This window comes from Podarcis raffonei, chromosome 1 (genome assembly GCF_027172205.1).
Source record: "Podarcis raffonei isolate rPodRaf1 chromosome 1, rPodRaf1.pri, whole genome shotgun sequence".
Taxonomy (NCBI): domain Eukaryota; kingdom Metazoa; phylum Chordata; class Lepidosauria; order Squamata; family Lacertidae; genus Podarcis; species Podarcis raffonei.
This window is the reverse complement of record NC_070602.1, coordinates 17,024,705-17,050,319: the sequence shown is the minus strand read 5'-3', so window position 1 is coordinate 17,050,319 and position 25,615 is coordinate 17,024,705. Positions and strand designations below refer to the sequence as shown.

General features: G+C 45.5%; 1 protein-coding gene across 4 annotated transcripts in view; it reads left to right on the top strand.

The window, feature by feature from the left end:
- The window catches only part of WDR25 (WD repeat domain 25), a 99,226-nt gene extending 73,926 nt beyond the window's left edge, over positions 1–25,300 (top strand). For 3 of the 4 annotated variants that reach the window (XM_053374879.1, XM_053374967.1, XM_053375049.1), the window contains 3 exons: positions 10,805–10,975; positions 24,238–24,378; positions 24,775–25,300. In XM_053374879.1, the coding sequence (XP_053230854.1) occupies positions 10,805–10,975; positions 24,238–24,378; positions 24,775–24,996 (534 nt within the window). In that variant the 3' untranslated portion in view covers positions 24,997–25,300. Of the gene's footprint in view, positions 1–10,804; positions 10,976–21,422; positions 21,674–24,237; positions 24,379–24,774 lie in introns of those variants that run through there. The other variant, XM_053375037.1, reaches the window with a different exon arrangement.
- The last annotated feature ends 315 nt before the right edge of the window (positions 25,301–25,615 follow it).

Sequence of the window (25,615 nt, the reverse complement as noted above, 5' to 3'; positions counted from 1 at the left end):
TAAAAAGTTTATTTTACATTTAGTTTTAAATATCATTTCACCTCTCTGGTAAGTCCAGTAGTTGTCTGCTATTAAAGAATACATATTCACTAGGAGACATCAGTTTGTAAGTAAGCACTTGACTGCTATAATAATCAACTGTGAGGTTTTCAAAACTATCTCTGTTCACTTGTAAGAATTTCATTTTATAAGCTCTACTCTACTAATAACTATGTCTGGATCTGACAGCAGGCAATTTTGTATTAAACCACCACTTGGGCTCCCTATGCAAGCTTCCCTGGGAGCAAATTCTATTAAACCTATTGGAGCTTACTTGTGAGTAGGCACGCATAGGATTGTTCTGCTAGGATTCCTCTTGCCTGGGAGCAGACTTCCTTGAACACATTGGGACTTACTTACAAGTCATAGCTGTCAACTTTCCCCTTTTTTAAAAGTGAAATTCCCTTATTCTGAATAGGATTCCTCGCAAGAAAAGGGAAAAGTTGACAGCTATGTTACAAGTAAATGTGCATAGGATTGCACTATTAGGATGTGGCTCAAATTTCTGCTCAGTCATGGAATATATAATGCACAAATTTCAGGAAATACAGGAATTGTGCTTCTGAGAAAGATGAGGCTAATTAATTATTAACTTCGCAAATTGAGTTGTATGATAAATATAGCCGACTGCATTTTTTAAAAACTGACTTAATTAAGAAATAATGGTAATATCTCATTGTGATGCAAGGCAGCAATCAAATTCCCAGGATTGCAGACCAAGACTGTTGGTTTGTTACGGCAAAGGCAATTGATTAAGTAATGTAAGGTCTCTTGTGCTTTTCTATCCATAGATAGACCGTGAAAAAACTGAAAGCTTGTCTGCATATTTTGAAATTTCAGTCAGCCCTGCTTAAATCCACAATGCTGTGTCTCTTGGACCTGCTGTATGTGTTCTCCTTGGAAGTCTCAAAACCATTCTCATACAACTTCAGAGTTTGTTCTGTATTATCAGTATAGTTCTTTATTGACTTTAAAACCCTTTTGTTCAAAGCCTTTCCATTCAGTGGTCTTAATGGTATTTTTTATTAAGCTCTCTTGCATCCAACTATCTGCACTAATTTTATCTTGGCTTCCACCTTCTGCACAAAGATCCATTTAAAGCTGGAATGCTTTGTGATCTCCTGCCACCCTTGAGGCCAAAGTAAATGTGACGTCAGAAAGTTCATGCATTTAAGGACGAATATGGGAAAAGTGAGGCACCGGTGGTTAAGCTTAGCTTTCAACAGCAAAATAGGTGTGTGGATGAGGAGCACAGATTTCACCCACTCCCTTTGCCTGTCGTTTATCAACCCATAGTCCCTCTTTTCAGTCCCTCTTCTCCTAAGCCAGTCATATCAGAGTGGGTTTGACCGTGGTAGTTGACCTCCATTGGGACAGTGCTGGATTAAACCTAGTGGAGGCCCCTAGGCAGTTGAAATATTTGGGGCAATGGGGCTCTCATAGATTATCTCCTAATATGCCTTTGATTTTACGCTTCTACATGGCTACTTGTAAATATTCTAGGATCTGGAGGGAACTCGTGACACACTAACAAAGCTTCATAATAATAATAATAATGTCAGGGAACTGACATCGGAGCCAGAGGTGGAGGCAAGGCTCCCAAGCGATGCTGGAGAAGGGCCCAGCAGGGAGAGAGGGAGCTCATCGGCTGGGGAAGGAAATCAGCGTAACACCAGGAATAAAGGGGGGCAGATGGGGGAATCGGCCAGGGGGCTCCAGGACTCCTCACCGGAGACCAGCGGGGAGAGCACGGGTCCTCCGCTGCCCACACCCACCCTGCGCAGAAGACTTCCGCGCAGGGAAAGTAGGCATAGACTTGGCGTCAAAGAACTTCTTTGCTGGAAGAAGTTCAAGAAACGCCCACTGACGGATACTGCTAGCGACTGAAACAGCCACGAAGTGAAGGGCTGTCCAGCCAGAAAAAGGTTTAACCAGGCAACCTAGCCAGGAGTGGCAGCAACTTACGCATGAGCAACCCCATATAACCATTACAAATAATAATAATAATAATAATAATAATAATAATAATAATTTATTATTTATACCCTGCCCATCTGGCTGGGTTTCCCCAGCCACTCCGGGCAGCTTCCAACAAAGTATTAAAATAAAGTAGTAAAGTAGTAAAATACATATCTGGAGGTTTTTTATGCATGGACTCTAGTGGAATAGCATTGAACTAAGAAAGCTAGGTTGTAGTTTTGTTTGAAGATCAAAGCAATATTATTTTGATCAATTGTCATGGGGCCCCTAAAAGACGTGGGTCCCATAGACTGGTGCCTACTGTTCGTATTTGGTAACCTGGCACTACACTGGGACTTGGAAGGGAGGCGGAAAGCAGATGGAGACAGAGCCAATGTCAGTCAGAGCCAATGATAAGTGGAACTAGAGCTAATCACCGACAGATCTATGATTCCTGTATTACAGGGTGTCTCTTCCAACTCGACAATTCTGTGATTCTTTGACCACACTGAGAAGGAAGGTGAAGGAAGCTGATAGCCAGGGTCACCTCTGGGTTGGTTTACAAGTTAAGAAGGCAGCCAAGTGGAGGCTGACCAAGGGGCTGCCTGAGATTGGCGGTTCAGTGCCCACTCGCCCTAATAGACGAGACTCCACTGGTGGTTCAGCAAAAAAAAAAAGCATCCATGTGTAGGGATCAACGAATTTGTCCATTTCAGTTATATTACGTTCCTCGTTTTCCCAGTCTTAAATCTGGTTTTCCACATTTCTGCAGCAATTTGCTGTTTTATTTTATAGCATGAAAAATCACCAACATTTTAGTGTGAATTTCACCTAATAAAGCACATTGTTTTTGCCTGCAGTTTTGACTAATCCACAGATGTTACACATGCCATTTGCCCCAGTGTAATGTGTTTTGTATTTTATTTTCACCGATATATGCACACTTACTCCAAGATTGGTAAATGCTGTTTGGTTGGATAGTGTGAATTTTGAAGGATGTGTTTTGGTTAGTGCATTAGTTTGAGAAGTGCAAATTGGGTTGTTCCTCATTAAAATGCAGACAAAATCGAACTTTTCCGTCATCGCTGTGTTCATTTGTCGGTATTATTATTAGCTGGGGCTGATTGGAGTTGTACTCTGTAGGGCACCAGGTTCATGAAGGCTGCTCTAGTAGATTAAGAGTTGTTGACACTTTATTATTAAATCCATTGTATACATTGGTACAGTTTTGAGATTCATCTCTTTTTTCCCCTACAGGTTTTGTGTGTGTGTGTGTGTGTGTGTGTGCGCGCGCGCTGCTCTCTTCACTGGTTGGCTGCAAGCCTCCATTTTGGCCTAATAACACTTTTATATATAAAAAAAGTTGTAGGAAAGTTCCTGTTAAAGAATCCAACCAACTTTTTACACTAGTTTACCTTTAGTGTCTTTGACTGGTCATAAATCATTGGGGAGTAATTTCCAGCTTAGGGTAGTTCAGTATGGATCTATTTTCTTCCATTTTCCATCTTTATATCAAGATTGTTTGTGCAAAGCGGCAAGCACAATTTCCTCTTTTTCCATTCTTGTATCCTTATGGTCACATATGAGATAAGGACGGGAGATGTTCTGTCTGGCGTATCATAATTTTGTCTCCAGTGTGCTCAATTTATCCTTAAGTTGGAAAGAGTGGGCTAGGGACTCACTTCCCAGTTGCCTTGTCATTGTGATGCATGCAAACTGCCTATCCGTACAGCGCATGTATTTTAGACAGTGCTTTGCGTGGCAAGTCCCCTCCCCCATGTGAAATGAAGACACCGGACACAGAATTTAAGGTTAATGGGCATAAAAAGGCCACAACTTTATTGATTACAGAATTGGAAGGTATTGGCCTTAGGCATTGGCTCCTATCGACTACCCGGCATGGGGACCGGGGAGGGTTGTCCACAAGCCGTGGGAGTCCTGTTGAAGTACACCAACTAGGATCCCACGGGTGTCACCGCTCTGGGGCGTGCCGGAGGCCCTTACCTCCCTAGGTTTCGGACAAGGCCACGCCCCTCGGAGTCCTCTACCGGACTACCCTTACTTTTGGGGAAGGTGATGGCGCTTCCTTCCCCCCTTCATTTGCATAACAATTGACCCCTGCCAATGCCTAACCGCCAATACCAAATAAGTTGTGACGTTTGCTACGAGGTAGGCGAAAAAACCAAAAGGCTTGAAGTGTGCCAACTTGGAAAAATTCCTACCAGGCCCCTTGCGGCGACCAACCGAAGTCCATAGCAAGGTCAAGGCTAGCTAAACCTAAAGGGAGGGTGGGATGGGAAAACCGCTCAGCTGGAAAGGGGGCAAAGAGGGCGGTCCCCGGTCGTGCCTAGTCTTAAATAGGCTAGGCCACGCCTCCCCGGCCCGCTGATTGGCGGGCCGGGTTGCTGACACGCCCGGGGATTCCCTAACCACGCGGGGGCAAGGGCCAGCCCCCGCGTGTGAGATGTGGGAGGGATTTCTGCCCGCAACCCCCTCTCCTCCCAGGTCGGAAATGGCTTTCTTCTCAGTTCATTCTTAAGATCCATGACATTTATTCCCTCTTATATACTTGCTGCATCTTTATTCTTGTTGTTGTTTAGTCGTTTAGTCGTGTCCGACTCTTCGTGAGCCCATGGACCAGAGCACGCCAGGCACTTGTCTTCCACTGCCTCCCGCAGTTTGGTCAAACTCATGCTGGTAGCTTCGAGAACACTGTCCAGCCATCTCGTCCTCTGTCGTCCCCTTCTCCTTGTGCCCTCCATCTTTCCCAACATCAGGGAGCCACAGGGTGGTTGAGTTAGCCTAGTGGGGTTGGAGAGCTGAAAATAATGCCACCATATCTGGCAACCAATGTGCCCCTTGGGTTTCGATAGTACATGGGCTGATGAGTCTAAAAAGCTCAGGGCACAATTTTCCATGTCCCTCCAGTGGCTATGCTGACTTAATTTAGCAGAAGTAAATGTATCCTCCATGCAGGAAAGCAAACAGTAATACCATAATTCAGGGACACATTCCATCCAGACAAAAAACACTCAAGGAGGATTTAGAGCAGGGGTATGACCAAGGTAGAGGCATAACCTATGGAGGGTCCCAGGAGCCTGGCTCCTGGAATTTGCCCCCTGGGCCTGAGGCTCCCTACCTTTGTGGCAGGTCACTTTTTAAACCATACTTCCCCCTCCCTTTCCTCAGTTTGCTGGTGGTGAACCATGTTTTCACAGTGAACTTCCGAAGCATTCCAGAGTTGTATTCACAGATCACAGATATTGGAGAAGTCTTGGGGATTCTCTTTTTATGGCTTGATATACCCATTGCCAGATATTTAACCCTGTTGAAACTCCGGAAAATGGTTCTATATGAAATGCATGTAAATTGAGTTCTCTGCATACCAAGCTTGCCATTCATAGGATAATTCAGCAGCTATGAAAACCAACGAGAGATTCTTCTGCCTGTATAAGAGATGGTGGCAGATAAAGAACACTTTCATTGCTTTCTTTTCTACAGCAAAGCTTCTTGAGGGTGTACTTATCTTTTTGAAAAAAAGAGAGTTAAACATTTGAATGCCCTTTTTTTTTTGGCTCGTCACCAAGAACCATTTCAGTTTATCAGAGTGGGCTTTATCACAGCTGAAATCTGTATTAAATCTACTTGGGGATTCTTAAAATATACCTGGTGAAATTATGCACAAGGATGTGGATGAAACTGCACCAGAGACTATTGTTGCTTCAGATGGAAGAGGCATGCCTGCCTTTCAGAGCGATGTGGCTTATGGTGCTGGACGCACCTGTCTTTCCTACCTGCAGAACATTTTAAGAGCCAGCCTGGCTACTGGAAAGAGTATATGTGCTCTATTGGATCAATAGGTGGGAGTGTGAAATGCTGGTGCTGATTAATGTATTTTACACAGCGCAACAATGTGCATGGCAGCTTAACTCAATGAAGAGACGAGAGAGAAGTACAGTCTGAAGGTAGACTACTGGCAGTGTGTGTGTGTGTGTGTGTGTGTAGAATTACATGCGAAGGAATGGGGTAGGGAATACCAAGACTGGTAAAGGTAAAGGTAAAGGGACCCCTGACCATTAGGTCCAGTCGTGACCGACTCTGGGGTTGCGGCGTTCATCTCGCTTTACTGGCCGAGAGAGCCGGCGTACAGCTTCCGGGTCATGTGGCTAGCATGACTAAGCCGCTTCTGGCGAACCAGAGCAGCGCACGGAAACGCCGTTTACCTTCCCGCTGCAGCGGTACCTATTTATCTACTTGCACTTTGATGTGCTTTCAAACTGCTAGGTTGGCAGGAGCAGGGACCGAGCAACGGGAGCTCACCCCATTGTGGGGATTCGAACCGCCAAGCTTCTGATCGGCAAGTCATAGGCTCTGTGGTTTAACCCACAGCGCCACCCGCGTCCCACCAAGACTGATAGTCAATACTATTTATTTATTGCCTGCAAATCGCCCTAAGGTCACAGGGCGGGTCACAACATTAAAACACAATATTAAAAACAATTAAAAACAGCTTACAACCACAGAAACAGGCAGGCCCTAAAAACATGCACCTCAAGTGCCAAAAGCCAGGGTAAAGAGGTGCATCTTCAGCATTTTCTGGAAGCTGTACAATGAAGGTGCCGGAGGATCTTTGTATAACCCCTGGACTATCTTCCAAACTGTCTCTGAAGGCATCCCCATCTTATGCTGTTTGTGGTAGTCCATGGAGCCTTTAAGTCACTAAGGCATGGATAACTGTGGCTAGACTGTCGCTGTCTAGGGGTGCAGTCGGTGGATAAACCTCTACGGATAGGTCCTTTATGCCTTTTGAAACTCAAGAGACAAAGACAAGTGCAACACCACTCCCCAACTGTGCACCTTATCTTGCATGGAAAGTAGAGTCCCTTCTGGAGCTGATTGAAACAGCCTCCCTGGACAGCTGATCAACAGAGCCGCCACCTTGTCAAGATTCTGTTTCAGTTTCTTGCCCCATATCCACTTAACTATTGCTGTGACCCCTCCTGGACAGAGCTACCCTTGTAGCAGTTATCCGTATATTTGGTTCACATTACTGTAATATCCGCTATGTGGGGCTGCCTTTGAGGATTGCCAATTAGAGCTGCACGCTTATTAACAGAGACCAGACATGGAGAACATATCCCATCAGGTCTTGTAACTATACATAGGCTTCCAGCCCATTTCCAAGCAAAATTCAAGAGACTGGTTTTGACTTAAAGAGCCCTATATAACATGGGACCAGAGTATCTGAAGGATTGGCTTTAGACCTCCATTAACCTGTAATTTTGAGATCAGCCACCGAGGCCTTGCTCTCGGCCCCTCTGCCATCTGTGGTAAGGGGGATGGTGTTTGGAGACAGGGCCTTTTCAGCTGTGGCACCCACTTCTCAAATTCCCTCCCAAGAGATCACCTGGCATGATCTTTGTTTTCTTTTCAGCTCCCAGTGGAAAGCCTTGTTCTTTGCACAGGCCTTTTAGCTTGTGTGACTTATTTTTACGCTGGTGTTTTGTTCTGATGTGCTCTGCTCTGAACCTACTTTTCTATATTTACTGTTATATTCTTTCTATCAGTTAATTTGTAAGACTTGCTGAGACCTTTGGCTGAAGGGCAGCGAATAAATATTACAAACAAGAACCATAAATATGGGTGTGAGAGAGAGAATGAACAGAAGCGAAGTGCTCTGCATTTCCCTGTGAAAGCCTGTGGGGCAACTTCAAACTGCTGTGTGGTCAGGCTTGATGCTTTATAGTCCGGCTACTCCTTGCTCATGCAATGAGTCCAAAGCTGCAAAAATGTGGAGTCCAGATTTGTTGCACTCATTTCTGGAGTTCACAACTGCAAATCGAAGGAGGCAGTGCATCAGTACAGAAACGGCTTTTGACTCCAGCTCAATGTATGCTTTTCACAGTATTAAAAGTGGACGAGTCTCTTGTGTGGCCAAATGATCTTCCTTGAAGTTAGCCTTCAGCTTCGAACTCTCTTTAAGTAAGAAAAAAATCCGGCATAATACTGGGTTGTTGTTTTTTTGTTAACATCCGACACTATTGTGCCTCTATCTGAAAGCCGTTTGTGATTGTCTGGGAATATTGAGCTTCAGTAAGCAGGCTTTCGAAAACCTGTTTGTATGTGTGAAATAAACCTGCTCATATAAAGAAGCAAAAAAACCCACCAACAACACATTTTCCTCTTCTACCAAATGGATGAGCTTACTGAAGTGTGCCAGGATTTTAAAAGTGCAGAGTTTAAATAACAGTATTTTCTTTCAGAAACCTACCAGAGCACAAATTTGGTGAAGTATCTTAGCACTAAAGCAATGTTTTCCAACATTCTTAGTTTGCTGTTTCTTGTAGGCCTGGTAGCCTTGTTTTCAAGCTTTAGATTTGGAGATATGAACAGCCAACTACAGGCCTGAGGAAGCCCTGGATCTCCTAGTACACATCCAGGCTTCCTGGAAGAAGAGGAAGTGCCTCTGTTGCTGTGGTGACGGATCCACACTTCCCTGCCATTTTGTTCTTCCTCTTGACTCTCCTCAGCTTTGATTCTATTGCCAAGATGACTGAGACATTGTCGTTGTTCCAGCAGGCTTTGGCATGCATCTCGGTGGGTTCTGAGTACAGCCTTTTGCAGAATTGTGAGCTCAGATCACGTTGCAAGTGGCTGATTCCTGAAATGGATATTATATGTTTTTGAAGTTGGTGTGTTCAATACTGCAAGTATAACATGGCCCAGTTTAGTGAGAACAATGTGTTCCCATGCAGTTCCCATCTTGTTTAGGTGGTTTTGTCCCATGTCTGAACCATGACACAGAGGTAGGTAGGTGGATTACAAACCATTTGAAGATGGTTAAGTTTCCTTCGAAAAGAGCTGGAGGTCACTAGTGCAGAGCACATGGTTTGCATTCAGGTCCAATCCCTGGAATCTCCAGGCAGGTCTAGGAAAGACCATCTAAAAGCCATTCCCAATCGGGGAATAGACACTACTGGGCTAGACACACTGAACTGCTGCAGTGTTTCTCATCAATCTTTCCCAGCTGTGGTTGGACTACAACTCACATCATCCCTGACCACTGGTCCTGCAAGCAGGGGATGATGGGAGTTGTAGTCCAACAACAGCTAGGGGCCCAAGATTGATGAGAAACACTGGACTAATGGAATGGCTCAGGGATAACAGGGATGGGTTACCTGTGGCCTTCCAGATTTTGCTGGGCTACAACTCCCATCATCCCTGCTGTTTGAGGCTGAAGGGGGCTGGAGTCCAACCATATCTGGAGGGCAGCATACTCCTCATCCCTTTGATTGATAGAAAAGTGGTTTCATACATTCCTGTGATCAGGTTCCACCTCCCCAATGAGGCCAAAATTCAACCAAGAGGTGACAAAAATCAAGTGAGCACAAATAGAAAGGCAACTTGCTGTCTAGTTTCTTCCTACCTCTCTATGTTTCTTTTTTTTTAATTTTTCACAGCTCTTTTGTCTTGATGATACAGTGTTAAGCATCTTTGAAACAAGAGGGGGAAAGATCCATGCGGCATACCTCGGGTGCAAGTACAACATATTTACATCCGGAGGCACATTCTGCAGGGCTTTCAAGTAAACACTGGGTTTCTGAGCGCCCTAATTACGTATTTTGTTTCGTTTCGGTTTTGGAGCATCTTAATCAGAGATTAAAATACAAATGCTTATTCTGAGACTCCCAGCCACTGTTTCCTCGCTTCTTCTCCCTTTGCTTTCATGTCCCCCGTCTGCAACTAATTAGCTTCTGTCCCTCTGCCTGCCTGTCTAGCGCTCTCTGCACTTTTGTGCTTTCCTCCCTTCTGATCTTTCCAACTGTCAATATTAACTCCTTTCCCTTCCAAAGGGTCTTGTTGCCAGGCAACCGTTTCCTGTACTGCGTGCTCGTTGGAGCGCCCCTCCCTCTCCCACTACAAGCCCACGCGTTCCTTGTGCAACTTTAAATAATTCAGAAATGTTGCTGCAGATTTTCCGATTGCAAGCTCTTCCCTCCCTCCCTCCCTCCCTGCTGGCCACCCCTAACCAAAATTTTCATTCTCCGGGCAGTTGCTGCTAGCGGTGGAGACCTTTTTTTAAAATATGTAAACTGTTATTTATTTTGACAGTCATTTTCCCAGCCAGTAGCTTACAAGTTCTCTTCTGGTAATGCTCCTTGACTTTTTTTTTGTGATCATTTCTTTGCAGAAATAAAAATCAATTTACTGTAAGCATGCAGATACTGAAAAAGAAGAGGTTTTAATCACTTTGCGTGCCATGCACGATCCCTTGGAAGTTGTGGTGGAATGCAGTTGTCTCCTTTTAATAGTATCCTGATTGAGAACCAGTATTGTTCTAGTACCGTAACTATGGGTTACACCAACTATATCTCTTCCAAAAGCAGCATAGATTTCTCAGCTTTCACCTAAAAAGGTGACTATCCATTCAGAGCCTATGACTTCCCTCAAAGAATCATGGGAACTGTAGTTACTTAAGGCTGTTGCACATTGTAGGAATCATTGGGGCAAAGTCATGTGCTTTAAATGTATAGCATATCTGCAGCCTTAACTGTGAGAGATGACAGTTTTTTGGTATGTGTGCAGAGATTAGAGAGCATGCTAAAAATGTAAAAGCCAATGTAGTCCTATCTCCATCTTGAGTTCTTCCCCTGAACTTGAATGGACATTCTCCCTCCTCTTCTTGCGACCCACTAAAGTTTTGCATTAAAATAGCCTTCTTCTGCTTGCAAAGGCAATATGTCTTGAGAAGCCACCGGAACAACGGTTGTTTTATGGTTTTTAATCTTTTTTTTTTTAACCACAGGTAATAAAAGTTTACAAAGCTGCAGTACAGCAAACCTTAGATATCATGTTCCTCCCTGAAGGGAAAGAATTTCTTACCAGCACTGATGCAGTAAGCCAAGATTCAGCTGACCGGACCATCATTGCCTGGGATTTCCACACAGCTGCAAAGATCTCCAATCAAATCTACCATGTGAGACTTTTATTTACTTTTTTATTTACTTCTACGATGGCTCAATCACTATTCCGTTAAAAAAGAAAAGAAAAAAGCCCACAGCAGTTTTTCTCTGGAAACCGCTGAAAAAATTTGCTTCCCGCCAGTCAAAAGGACACTGAAGATTCCGCCTCAGAGCTAGGAGGTGGGAAGATGGACTGTTTTGGATGGGATTGCAGTCCCTTGGAAGGAAAAGGTCCATAGCTTGGGAGTAGTTTTGGTTCCCAGTATTGTCGCTGAAGGTTCAGGTGACCTTGATGGCTAGGAGAACCAATTGCCAACTACGTCTGGTTTGCCAAAGTTGGACAGAGATCACTTGGCCACTGTACTCCTTGCTCTGCTAATTTCTAGACTGTGCAATGCACTCTCTGTGGGCCTGCCCTTGGAAGGCAACTCGGAAACTGGTCCAGAATTTTTTAAAACAGCTGCACTGGTTGCCTGTTTGTTTCTGAGCCGAATTTAAGGTGCTCACATTAGCGTTCAAAACCCTAAATGACCCAGGCCCAAAATATATGAAAGACTCCCTCCTTCGCTACAGACTTTCTTGGGTGTTAAGATCAGCAGAGGGGGCGGCGGCTCTTAGTAGTTTCACCACTCTCGGGTATTGTGAGTGTTTTTACAGAGAGGATGGATGGCCCAGGACAGGGCCTTTTCCGTGGCAGCCCCAAAGTTGTAGAATTCCTTCCCCACAGAAGTGCATCTGGTACTTTCATTGTGAAGTTTCCTTTGTATTCTGAAGGTGCACTTCTTCACCCTGGCCTTTGACCCTTGTGAGAGATATATAAATATTAGGATTGATCCTATTCATGAGGTTGTGATATATTTTAAACTGTTTTTAATACAGTGGTACCTTGGGTTAAGTACTTAATTCATTCTGGAGGTCTGTTCTTAACCTGAAACTGTTCTTAACCTGAAGCACCACTTTAGCTAATGGTGCCTCCTGCTGCCGCCGCGCCGCCGGAGCCCGATTTCTGTTCTTATCCTGAAGCAAAGTTCTTAACCTGAAGCACTATTATTTCTGGGTTAGTGGAGTGTGTAACCTGAAGTGTATGTAACCCGAGGTATCACAGTACTGTACTCTGGGACCTTATGGGAAAGGACAGGTAAGAAATCGAATAATTGTTATTAGTATTGGCATTATTACTATTTTGTCCTTCATCCAACAGGACTCTGCTGCATTGTGCTGCAATCTGTAGGTGCAGGGCTCAGGAGAAACAGCAGAGCACCCTTCATTATTTTGCATGGATAGTTGGAAGTAGGCCTCATTAAGTTCAGTGGGATTTGCTCCCAAGTTCTTGTCAGAGCACTAGAATATTAATTTCTTCAAGGTGTTATTATCCTTGAATTGATAGCTTTACATCTTGAGTTCTGGATCAGCAAGCTGCCTGAAAAATGGCACCTTGCCCGGGAGTCTGCTATGGCGGAGGATTGTGACTCCAAACTATTGTTTGTGTATCTTGCTAGCTTCAGATTGTTAGGCCCAGGTAGTGCAGTCTTAGCAATGATAACAATAATCACCTCCCCGCTTTCCACAGTGCCAAGTAAACTTCCCAAACTCTTGTCAGCCTGGAAAGAGCCCAGTTTCTCAACAGCATCTTGGAGCCTTATTAAGTTACCCGTATTTTTCGCTCTATAAGACGTACCAGACCACAAGACGCACCTAGTTTTTGGAGGAGGAAAACAAGGAAAAAAATATTCTGAATCTCAGAAGCCAGAACAGCAAGAGGGATCGCTGCACAGTGAAAGCAGCAATCCCTCTTGCTGTTCTGGCTTCTGTGATAGCTGCGCAGCCTGCATTTGCTCCATAAGACGCACACACATTTCCCCTTACTTTTTAGGAGGGAAAAAGTGAGTCTTATAGAGCAAAAAATACGGTAATTAAGTCCATCTGTGCAGCACCTGGTCCATTTTGCTACGCACTGATCACATTTGCTTTACAATGGAAGGTTGCAACTGACACTACAGCCCAGCATTTCTGTACTCAAGCCATTTTTGACATTGTTTTATTTTATTTTTGTATGAAGCACATTTTAGACAATAATTATGCTTCTTTAACAGCCCTTAATTTACTCTTTGATTATAAATGTCAAACGAACCAGAGAACTATTCATGCATTTGTTTCAAGTATATTTATATTTCATTTACTATGCCTGCTCATCAGGGAGTGAACCCCCATTGAACACAGTGGGACTTGCTTCTGAAGTAAATATGCATGGTGGCGCACCGTTAGAAATGTCAACCTGGGCTGATTAGTGAGGTAGCAAAGAGCTGATTCACGCATGCTAATCTCTTGATTATTTAATCCTTTGTTCCTCTAACTCCGTGGGCTTGGAACCAGACAGCTCTCTGCCTGGCCGCAACCATTATTTTATGGTTGAGGTAGGATTGGAACTCGGGAACATCAGACATATCGCTCTGTCCTCAAGTCCCCTTTGGTTCTCTAGCACATTCTTGGGTTTCAACCGGATTCCTTGTAGCTGTCAAATCATGAAACATTTTATTCATCATACTGCTCAGTTTTGGGGAGAGGATGCAGGAATTCAGTCTTCTATTCACAGGCCGGAGGAGCTGTGGGTCAGTGTTAGAGCACGTGATTTGCTGGTAGATGGTCCTAGGTTCAGTCACTGGCAAGGCACGTTAAAGGGAATCAGGTAGCAGGTGGCGGGAAATACTTCTAACTGAGACTCTGTAGTGCTCTTTCCACTTAGAGTATTCTGTACTGGGCTGGTTGGGCAAATATTTATTTATAATAAATTTTATTTTTCAGTTTTTCAAAAATATTTTGACAAAAATACAGATCCAATATTTTCCAACAAATATGTTTATTTTGACTCCCCCCCCCACTCCTTTTGTGGTTTCTTATATTTTTTTAAATTTGTAACATTGAATTTCCTTCATTATTCCAATTATTAATTACTCCCTAGTTTTCCTTTAGCATTAATTTTAACTGTCTGGTTTTGAAGGGAGAGGGAAGGTATTCCCTGTATTTTATATTTAAGTAAATTGCTCTGCTTTGATAAATTGCTTTTCTAAATTGCTCTGTTAAAATTGCTTACTATCCTGCTTTGCTGAATTTGGAAGAGGCCCACTTCCTCTTTCTGCCGGCTAGGAGAGAGAGCAGCGGCTTTGCAAAAAGGCCAACTTCCTCTTTCTGCCAGCTAGCAGGGAGGCCCATTTCCTTTTTTTCCCTCTCAGCTAAGCAGAAACTGCAGTTGCTTTCTGCACATGCTCTCTGCTGCAGTAACGCAAGAGAAGAACACACGAACAAGGGAAGGAGGGGCGTTTAGCTAACCATATAGCCATATGCCATATAAGGAAATAAGCTTAACCTTGCCAGCTGATTGGAGGGAATTGGGGAGATAGACATGCTCTCAGGTATAAAAATGCTTGTTTACTTGTATCGTAGTAGCCAGTCTTTGGAGAGGACTCCACTGGCTGCCTCTGCGCAGATCTCAATAAATCTCTTTTCTCTGACCAAGAAGTCTCTGGAATTGTTTTTCCCCTCTGGCCACGGGGTTGGCGGACCGCCGGACCTCTGGGTAATTCCAAAGTAAGGCTTTATTTGGTGCATTGGCCGGGAAGAGGTCCCCACCCCCAGCCGAGGGACCAGACTCGACCGGGTGAGCAACCAGGACCAGCGCTCGCAATCTCCAGCGCGCACCCTGCCAGTTCGTAGGGGGAGATCGCCACGCTGTGCCTGAGCCGAGACACCCAGTCGGGGGAGAAAAGAGGACGGCCGAAGGAGGGGTCCGCAGCGGAACAGGTAACCCTAAGGGAAAGGGCGTGGTAGGAAGCCTGATCAGCTTCCCCTGGCCGTGAGCAGTAGAGTGCCGCCAGGAAAGGGTCTGGCTGTGAGCAGTAGAGTGCCGCCAGAAAAGGGATAAAGGGTCTGGCTGTGAGCAGTAGAGTGCCGCCAGAAAAGGGATAAAGGGTCTGGCTGTGAGCAGTAGAGTGCCGCCAGAAAAGGGATAAAGGGTCTGGCTGTGAGCAGTAGAGTGCCGCCAGAAAAGGGATAAAGGGTCTGGCTGTGAGCAGTAGAGTGCCGCCAGAAAAGGAACAAAGGAACTGGCCGTGGCAATAAGGTGCCGCCCCGCCAGACAGGGACGGGAAAAGGGAAAAGGGGAAACAGAGGTGGCAGTAGAGTGCCGCCAGTAAGGTTGGGGAAAGGGGAAACAGAGGGAAAATTATTTTGGTGTGTTTTGTGTGTTAATTATATTGGGGTGTGTTTTGTATGTTGCATGTCAGATACTCCAGGGGCTGAATTGTCAAGTGTGGGCCGGGGCTTAGCGTCCCCTTGGCCGAGCGATTGCAGGGCTGTGCATTTCTTGGCAACGCGAGTTCGCCAAGTCACAGTCTGTAGTGTGTGAAGTGTGAAAGGATCTTAAGCCCGGTTAGGAGCGGAGTATCTGAAAAATGGGGTCTGGGGCAAGCCAACGTAGTCCTCTGAAATGCTTTTTAACCAACTGGAAAGCAGCTACGAAGCATGATGATTGGGTTCAAATTGAGAAGAGAGAGGATGAGGACATTATGTAAGGTTGATTGGCCTACCCAAGGAACTAATTGGCCCTCGGAGGGCAGATTTAATTTGCAACTAATCAACCCACTATATCAAAATATCTTGGACGTCCACCCAGACCAGATCCCCTATATTTCTACCTGGAAAACCAATGTAGAAAAGAATCCACCGTGGCTGAAAGCCTGCCGAGGCGACGCCCCACAAAATACAATATGTGCAGTCCGACCGGCAGGGAAGTCAGAAAGGCCCCCGGTGATACCAGATCCGGAAGGAGAAGAGGGGGAAGTCATTAAACCGCCGCCACCCTATGCTCCACCAACTGCCCCTCTAGCGAATCCCCCAGGCCCAGGGCCCCAGGACCAGGGAGGAGCCGGCCCTCAGCCTGAACCCTCCAAGGTTGATGAATTAGAGAGCGAAGAGGAAGAGAATGATGAGGAGTTTATGAAGGGACTAATTGAGTTAGCAAAGAAAGGAAAAAAGGTGGACACAGTACCTTACATTGAGATTGCAACAGTATGTACAACCCTATGCGAAAGAAGTGGATGTTAGTTCCCATTTGTTGGCAGCAGCAGGATGTTCCCCAACACAAGGGAAGAAATGGCAGAAGGAATGGATAGAAGCAGCAACCAGGGCGTCCCTCCATAAGTCCCATAAGGCACAGAAAAAGGGTGGGACTGCAATGATGCCTCTACGCAGAGTGTATGACCCACCAGCCCCCCAGGACAGGGTGGGGAAGCACCACCATGCACTTATACAGTCCAACATGTGCCTTTTTCAAGTGCTGATGTGTGCAATTGGAGAAATTAGAACCCTACCTTTGAGGAGAACCCAGATGATATTGCCAACGCCCCATTATAAAGGCTGCCTTTGTAGCTCAGGCAGCGTCCGATATTCGCCAAAAAAAAAAAAAAATAATAAATCCAGAAGCATAAGGGGTTCATCGGCCATGGGCCGGAATAGATGTTGGAAATAGCTCAAACCACTTACAATCAGAGAGATGAGGAGGCCCAGAGAAAAAAGGAGAAGTATCAAACAAGGAAGTTGATGGCATTACAGGCTACCACACCCACCCCTCAGGAAAGAGGAAGTGCCCGGGGAGGAGGGCGAAGCCGCCTGGGGAGGAATCAGTGCGCCATCTGCCGACAGGAAGGGCACTGGAAGAGAGAATGCCCTATTCTATTATTAGGAAGAGATTTGTTGGTAAAGTTGCAAGCCCAAATTACCTTTAAGCCATCGGGAGAAGCCACATTGTCCACTATGTCACTTGGGGAACTGGTTGTGGAGGCACCCCTGAGGGAGTACTGGCGCCTCATGATGGTAAAAGAAGAGGAGGGACCCATCCCCGCCAGTATTCTGGAACAAGTGAACCCCGCGGTATGGGCTGAAGGCAACCCCCCAGGAATGGCAAAGAATATCCCACCAATAATCGTGAAGCCCAAGCCATTTGTCAATCCTGTTGCAGTAAATAAGTATCCCATCCCACGAAGGGCGACTGAAGGAGTGTGGGTGCATCTAGAGCGACTGCTCCAACATAGGATCTTGAGGCAATGCCAATCACAGTGAAACACCCCTTTGTTACCAGTGAAGAAAGGAAGCAGGCTATTATCCTGATACCAGAACCAAAGAACTCCGTGGCTTTCTGGGGTCTGCAGGATTTTGTAGGATATGGATACCTAATTACAGCATCATTGCCAAGCCTCTACATGAGTCAACCAGAGGAACTGAGAGAGACCCCTTTGTTTGAAGCACAGAACAACAGCAAGCCTTCGTGGATTTGAAGAGGGCACTACAGCAAGCCCCAGCGCTTGGCATCCCAAACCCTGAGAAACCCTTTACTCTATTCGTGGATGAGGACCAAGGGACAGCGAAAGGGGTTTTGTGCCAAAAATTGGGAAGCTGGCAACAGCCAGTGGCATACCTATCTGAGCGCCTGACGCCTACAGAACAAGGCTTACCGCCGTGCATGAGAGCAGTTGTGGCAGTAGCCACCCTACTGAACAAAGCAGACAAATTCACCTTTGGCCAAGACACCATTTGTGTGACCCTGCATGCAGTCCCAGCTTTGCTTGACATGAAGGGTACCTATTTTCTCTCCCAGGCTAAAATGAGAAAATGTCAAATGTTATTGCTGCACCCGCGTTTGAAGTTTCAAGTCACCACCGCCCTCAACCCAGCTACCCTGTTGCCGGTAGGAGAAGGTGAGGAACAGATGCACGATTGCATTGAAGTAATGGATGAAGAATATTTTAGCAGGCCTGACCTCAAAGATGAAGCAAACCCCCACTGGCCTTCATGGTTTGTGGATGGAAGCAGCTTTGTTAAGGCTGGACAGCGAAAAGCAGGCTATGCAGTGGTAGCCTTGGAAGACCTTGTTGTGGATTTCACTAAATTGCCCCGCTGTGGACCATACCGCTACCTGTTCGTGGCGATCTGCACGTATACAGGATGGGTTGAAGCCTGGCCTACCAGAACTGAAAAGGCATTTGGAGTAACCAGGTGCCTGTTATAGAAGATCATTCCCCGCTATGGGCTACCTAGGTCAATAGGATCTGACAATGGACCAGCCTTTGTCCACTCAGTTTTGCAATAACCCCCCATGCTAGTCAAAATGTGCAGTTTGATAATTATGTGCAGTCATTCTCCCGAGATTTTCTCTCTTTCAGGTGGACCCAGGCCCACTGCTGTTAAAGTTGCTGACCTCACCCCTTGGGTCCACCACACTTAAGTGAAGAAGGCTATTTTAGATTGGACAGTTACACCAAATCCTGATGATCCTCTGAAGCTAACCATCTCCAGAAGAGCGCCAGACAACTGCCCTGCTGGTGTCACTCCGGATGCTGACACTTCTATGCACGGCTGGACAAGTGGATGGGAGGGACGCCCGCGGGCAGCGTCCCCAATGTAGAGACTTTTTTCCCCAGCAAATTTTAAGGCACCGCCAGGACTTTTGATATTGGGGCCAGAACTCTTTGATATGGTCACTCCGTGTGTCAGGCCTCTGCAAGGGTGGATATATATTCCTGTGGGTATATGTTAATATATGTAGAGGGAGAAGCCCCTTTCGGATACAGTGTGTTGGGAAGAAATCATGAGAGTATTAAGCATCCACAAGGACAGGTGGGAAAATTGGTTAAGATAATAGGCTCCTCCTTAGAGAGGTGGGACACAACCTCCCAAGAAGCAAGGCAGCTGATAGAGCACGAGTATCAGTGGGCCCTTCAGCAATAAAATAGATATGTCCCAGATAATAATGTCAGCATTTCAGCCACCATTGATCACATGGAAACGATGATAGCCAGGAACCCGCTGAAAACTACAGGAGGTGATCTATGGGGTTGGTTATATTCCTGGCTGCCTCATGGCAGTTGGCTCAGGCATATTGTGGTATTATTAGCAGGGCCGCTGTTAATCCTTCTGCTTCTTTGCCTCTGTATACCCTGCTTCGTGCAATGCTTACAAGGTGTGATGCAAAAAGAATCATGGCCCTTATTGCTCTTCCCCAGGATTATAAACCCGAGAGACCAGGACGAACCTAGGAGATAGGTTGTCCCAAAAGAAGAGGAGGGAATGAAGGGAGAGGGAAGGTATTCCCTGTATTTTATATTTAAGTAAATTGCTCTGCTCTGATAAATTGCTTTTCTAAATTGCTCTGTTTTCTAAAGTAAATTGCTCTGCTTTGATAAATTGCTTTTCTAAATTGCTCTGTTAAAATTGCTTACTATCCTGCTTTGCTGAATTTGGAAGAGGCCCACTTCCTCTTTCTGCCGGCTAGGAGAGAGAGCAGCGGCTTTGCAAAAAGGCCAACTTCCTCTTTCTGCCAGCTAGCAGGGAGGCCCATTTCCTTTTTTTCCCTCTCAGCTAAGCAGAAACTGCAGTTGCTTTCTGCACATGCTCTCTGCTGCAGTAACGCAAGAGAAGAACACACGAACAAGGGAAGGAGGGGCGTTTAGCTAACCATATAGCCATATGCCATATAAGGAAATAAGCTTAACCTTGCCAGCTGATTGGAGGGAATTGGGGAGATGGACATGCTCTCAGGTATAAAAATGCTTGTTTACTTGTATCGTAGTAGCCAGTCTTTGGAGAAGACTCCACTGGCTGCCTCTGCGCAGATCTCAATAAATCTCTTTTCTCTGACCAAGAAGTCTCTGGAATTGTTTTTCCCCTCTGGCCACGGGGTTGGCGGACCGCCGGACCTCTGGGTAATTCCAAAGTAAGGCTTTAGTTTAAGTGAAGCCTGCTAACGAACTTACATGTGTACAGTAACCTTTCAAATAATCCACAAATTTCCCCCAGTCTCTTTGATGAAGTTTTTTGGACAAATGTTTAGCCGATTCATAACTTTCCTTTGGTGTGTAGGGTCTACACACAGTGGGACACATGAGCGAGCTTCAGGCTTGCATGGCTATTGCTATTGCGTTTAAAATTCACCTGTGGATCAGGGACTCTGGCACCTCCACTAAAAATGAGAGGACAAGGATCATAGGCGTTGTGTAGCCATGTGTACCCTGGGAGTGTTGTGCTGTGTCTTGTTCCATCAGGGCAGACATTTCTGCTTGCCAGGCAGAATGATCGCCCCTCTCCTCTCCCCATGTCCTGTTCTAGGGGGTTCTCCCGATCTCCGCAGGGCTATTTTTTGGGGGGTGAGCGCGTGGGGACAGGAGGGGGAAAGCTTCCTGTTGCAAAGGTGGAAGTCAGGCTTCCACAGATGGGAATCATTAGCTGAACCCACAGGAAACTACTCCTAGGGGTCAAAGTCCCTTCACTTCCCCCATAAAATATTTGAGGAGGCCATGCCCTCGCAAAGTTGATGGGCATTGCCATTCAAATGGTGTGTGTGTCTTGTGATCGATTATGCGGAATGGAGTTTATTCAAGTTGCCGCCCCTGGCTGAATCCCGCCCTCTGCGGTTGCTTGGGGGTCATTCCTGTGTACTTCTGTGGGATGAAACGTGAACCTTCTCTCAGATTTCAGTCTTGGGCTTTTGGCACAGCTAGGGAAGCTGTGGCCATTGGCCTAGTATCAAATTCCAAGCATTTAAGCTGGCTCCTCCCACTTTGGTGTTGCTCTGGCAACTGCTGGCTGTGACCCCACCCACTATTCCCAGGTGCCCCTAACACAGTCTTCCTCAAACACAGCCCTCCAGATGTTTTGAGACTAGCTAGGGATCATGGGAGTTGTGGGCCAAAAACATCTGTAGGGCTGAGTTTGAGGAAGCCTGCCCTAACAGATTATTCTGTGGAAATGAGGCTCTTGACAAGAAAAACAGATTCCCTACACCTGTTTTTTTAGGAACAGGAAGTTGTTAGACACCTCCCTGTTGTGAGTTTCTTGCAACTTCCTGAAGAATGAAGCTGGCTGCTTTTAGAACCGCCATCTTGTGCGGTGTAATGATTTTGCACCATTTTTAAAAGGCGTTTCCTACATAAATCCATCCGTTTCACATATAGCAGGAAGTCTGCGGAAACTCAAGTCTCTTTTGAAAACATAAAGAATCAGGGTCAGTTTGCATCCATTTATCTCTGAAAAGAACAATTCTGTCCTCGCGGAGAGATGGAGTGGATGATTTAATAGAACTTGCCCATTCCCAACTTTCCGTGATTGCCTTTGTCCGGATTTGCAGATGTACAATCCAGTGCATAAATTGTGATAGTAGGTTAGTCATTTGCACTTCAAAAGCAACGCGCTTCAGTGAATAAGAAACTGCAGAGCACTCAGTTCTGATGTATTCAGAAGCTTAAACAAAATGATTTCCTTGGGAGTTAAAAAGGAGAGTGTTATTGAATGGGGCAGTTTACTGCGCTCTCTAGAGCTAGCGTGAAATTGAGGGTTGGTTTGGGGGTTTTTTTGGTAAACAATTACAAAAAAAAATGCCTATAGTTTCATAAATTTCCATCTCTAATCTTTCAGATGGAAGGCTGCGTGCACTCCCAATACACTGAAAAGTCAATTTCCACTTTCATCGAGGGTAAACACCATTCATTGAGCCAAAACAGCTTCCATAGTTTGCCTTTCTTTCTTTTCTAAAACAGCTGACTTTTACATCTGAGCCTCTTGTCCATTCTACACTGGAACAAATGACCTGATCCATCCTTTATATAGGATAAGGCTGTCAATGGCTACCAGCCATGATGTCCAGATAGATAGATGATATATATGGATTATTTTATTGATACACCAGAAGAAGTGGTTAATTCAATTGAAACACCAAGTGTCTGGGTTCAGGTCGTTTAAGAGCTGGTATGGTAAAAAGCTCAGACAAAAACAGTTCAGGTATTACATATGGGAGGAATGGCTTAGATTAAAAGTGGTGAATCTCTTTCACTGTTGCGGCTTCCTAAAAACTGGCTCCAGGGAGGAATCTGTGGGAAATAAGCGATGCTCATGTTGGTGGCCATATTTTAACTATGTGCTGTGTGAAGAAGTTACTCCTTAGACTTCTGCAAATGTCGCATTACTTCTAGGTTGCTGATACCTCCCTCTTGTGCATAGGAGTCAACTCCTAGGAGCCAACCCCACCCATAAAATATTTGAGGAAGTTGATGGGCATTGCCATTCAAATGGTGTGCATGTGCCACATCATGTGATTGCTTATGCTGGGCAGGGCTTACCTGCCCCTCCCCCCAATACTTAATTCAAGTTGACACCCCCGCTCATGTGTATGGGGGCTGATCATCAGTCACAGCCTGAGCACCACAATGAGAAGGAGTGAAAATTAATGAGGAGGTCATGGAAGATCTGCAAAATATATTGAAAAGCATTGAAAGTACAGTGGTAGAAGAAGAAGAAGAAGAAGAAGAAGAAGAAGAAGAAGAAGAGTAGTAGTAGTTTGGATTTGATATCCCGCCTTTCACTCCCCTTCAGGAGTCTCAAAGCGGCTAACAATCTCCTTTCCCTTCCTCCCCCACAACAAACACTCTGTGAGGTAAGTGGGGCTGAGAGACTTCAAAGAAGTGTGACTGGCCCAAGGTCACCCAGCAGCTGCAGGTGGAGGAGCAGAGACGCGAACCCGGTTCCCCAGATTACGAGTCTACCGCTCTTAACCACTACACCACACTGGTACCTTGGGTTACATACGCTTCAGGTTACATATGCTTCAGGTTACAGACTCCACTAACCCAGAAATAGTGCTTCAGGTTAAGAACTTTGCTTCAGGATGAGAACAGAAATCGTGCTCCAGCGGCGCGGCAGCAGCAGCAGGCCCCATTAGCTAAAGTGGTGCTTCAGGTTAAGAACAGTTTCAGGTTAAGTACAGACCTTTGGAACGAATTAAGTACTTAACCCGAGGTACCACTGTACTCAATTGAGGTTCTGCCCCCCCAGCAGTTGCCTGCCCCCCAAAACAAATCCTGCCCACGCCCATGGTCCTCCATGGTCATATGGATTTCCTTCCTCCACACTCCTGTTGGATAAATGCAGAACAATTTCCACCAAATTAGCACCTGGAAAGATCTGCATTTTGTCTTTACGCACTATCACGTGGAGAAATTGGGAAAGATGGTCACCAAAGTTGATGTCACGCTCCAGCGTGAGCAAGTGGTCAAAGGAAATGAGGCTGGCACTGGGATGTCCTGAAAGGGCTGCTTGAGTCCTGTTTTGCAGGAGCGCAACTTTCTTTTAAGAAGCACATCTCATTTCCTCCATCAACATTTGCTGCTTTCGTTGTTAAAAGGGAATAATTTGCAACACGTGTCCCGTCTCCCTGAAGCGACACGATCGTCAGTCGTACAAATTACTCTGATACGGCTGTGCAGCAAAGCGAGCAGAGCAAATTGTATGCAGGGTTGATTTTTGCTGCTGCTGCCGCCGCTGCTAAATCATATCATAGAAATGATTTCTGATTGTTCCGACACGTGGGATTTCTTTGTGCGTTTTCGTAGCATCAACTAAATAAATACTGCGCGGTTCATTTCTAACGTAAATATATTACTTGTTGTAGGGTTGGATCAAATTCCTTGACTCAGTTTGTAGGTGGTGAAATCAGGGGTTGGAGGATTTTGCTCTGGGAGAGTGTAGTTTCGTAAACAGGACACAAACACACACCCCAGCAAATACCCAGAAATTTGTCTTCTGGTTATTATTTTCTGCTCAAAACTCTATTGCTTGTTCATACAGGCAGATGAAGGAAGCAGTGGGGAGGAGTAGGGCACAGATACTACTGTCAACAATATGTAAATTGGGTTGGATCCACATTTGCACCCAGGTTTTCCACTGTGTTGTCGAGTAGAAGGTGCATTTCTCCAACAGTTCAGCTGGGGGAAAGGGCAGAAAAGAAAACCCTCAGAGAGTTTGTCAGAAAATCATTTTCAGGTTTCCTTTTTCCATTTAGCTCTGCTCACGTTTATTTAGTAGCCGTCGCCATGCACGGCATTCCACAGAAGTCAGGCCCCTGCCCTGAGGAGCTTACAATAGAAAATTAGATGCAGGTGAAACAGAAGAAGGGCTGGGTAAGTGGACTTGTGTCAAAACAAGGAAAGATCGTAGATAGCTCAGTCGGTAGAGCGTGAGATTCTTGGTTCAAGCCCCACGTTGGGCAAAAGATTCCTGCATTGCTGGGGGTTGGACTAGATGATCCTCGGGATCCCTTCCAACTCTGCAATATCACGATTCTATGATTATGTGGTTTGTTCTGCTCAGGCTCGATTATAGGCCTGGTACAATTTTGGAACTAGAACTTGGAGCCAAGGCTTTATCCTTCTGCCGTTCTTCCCAATTCTCCACACAGGAACGTTACACCTGCCCCAGTTTTGCACCGCATCCTAAGGAGCCTGCCTTCGTTGCTCAGACAAATGGCAACTACCTGGCCTTGTTCTCTAGCCTGCGGCCCTACAGAATGAACAAAAAGAAGATATACGAAGGGCACAAGGTATCCTCCCCTCTCTGCAAACTCGTAATAGATCTTGCCCTTTTAAATGCCTGCTTATGCTTCTGATTTACAGCGGGGATAAAAATTAATCGACTTCAACCCTGTTCTCTATATTTTAGTTAATTTAGAACTAAACTGAGGAGCGAGTAGAGCTTAAAATACCTGCAAGTGTTATTAGTTGCTAATAGCCTTGTCACGTATAAACCGGCTGCCGCTAACAATGTAAAGTCCTTAATGGGGCTGTCTTAATAAACACCTAGGGAAGCAATTAGGCCATTATGGTAAAAACTGACATGTTTATTACACTATGAAATTTCGGGAGGTTATAGATCATATCCCATTTCCTTAATTAACATCTTGATTTATTTAACCTCTTTCGATTCCGGATTCTTGCAGGTTGAAGGATTTGCGATAGGCTGCGAGTTTTCCCCTGACGGAATGCTACTCGTCACGGGGAGTTCGGAGGGCAAAGTGTTTTTCTACAACTATCGCACGGCTCGGATCATTCGCACGCTGTCCGCGCAAAGCCAGGCCTGCGTGTGCGCAACTTTCCATCCAGCCCTTCCGTCACTCCTTGCTACATGTGGCTGGGACGGAGTTATCAAGATCTGGCAATGATAGTATCAGTGATCTTAAAAATCAACTATATATATATGTCCTGTGTTTTGAAGTTTGCTTCCAAATTTACTCTAGAGCAGGGTTTCCCAAACCTGGGTTCCTAGCTGTTTTTGGACTACAATTCCCATCATCCCTGACCACTGGTCCTGATAGCTAGGGATCATGGGAGTTGTAGTCCCAAAACAACTAGCGACCCAAGTTTGCGAAACCCTACTCTAGAATGCTGCTGGCTCAACCATACAGGTGCCCAACTTGCTTAGCTCGGTTTTTTTCATACTTTGCCTGGAGCTGTGATACTTTAGGGCAGTGGAGCACCGCCTCTCTGGTTCCATAAACTCATCCCCAATGCCCTCTACCCTACCCTACAAAGTGCATTGTTCAGAATAGTGGTTTGCATGACCTGTTAAGGGAGATATTAACACAATGAAATTCGAAGCAGGAGCAATGAATTGCATGTTTATTCAAAACCCTATTAAATCGATTTAATTCAACAAAATTGGTGAACTTGGATCTAATGGCGCCAGCTTTTCAAAGTCTGATAGTAACTGACACCTCCAGCACCCCCCTCCCCGCTACCCTCTTGCCTCTTAACATCCACATTTGGAACCATTGCTCTACA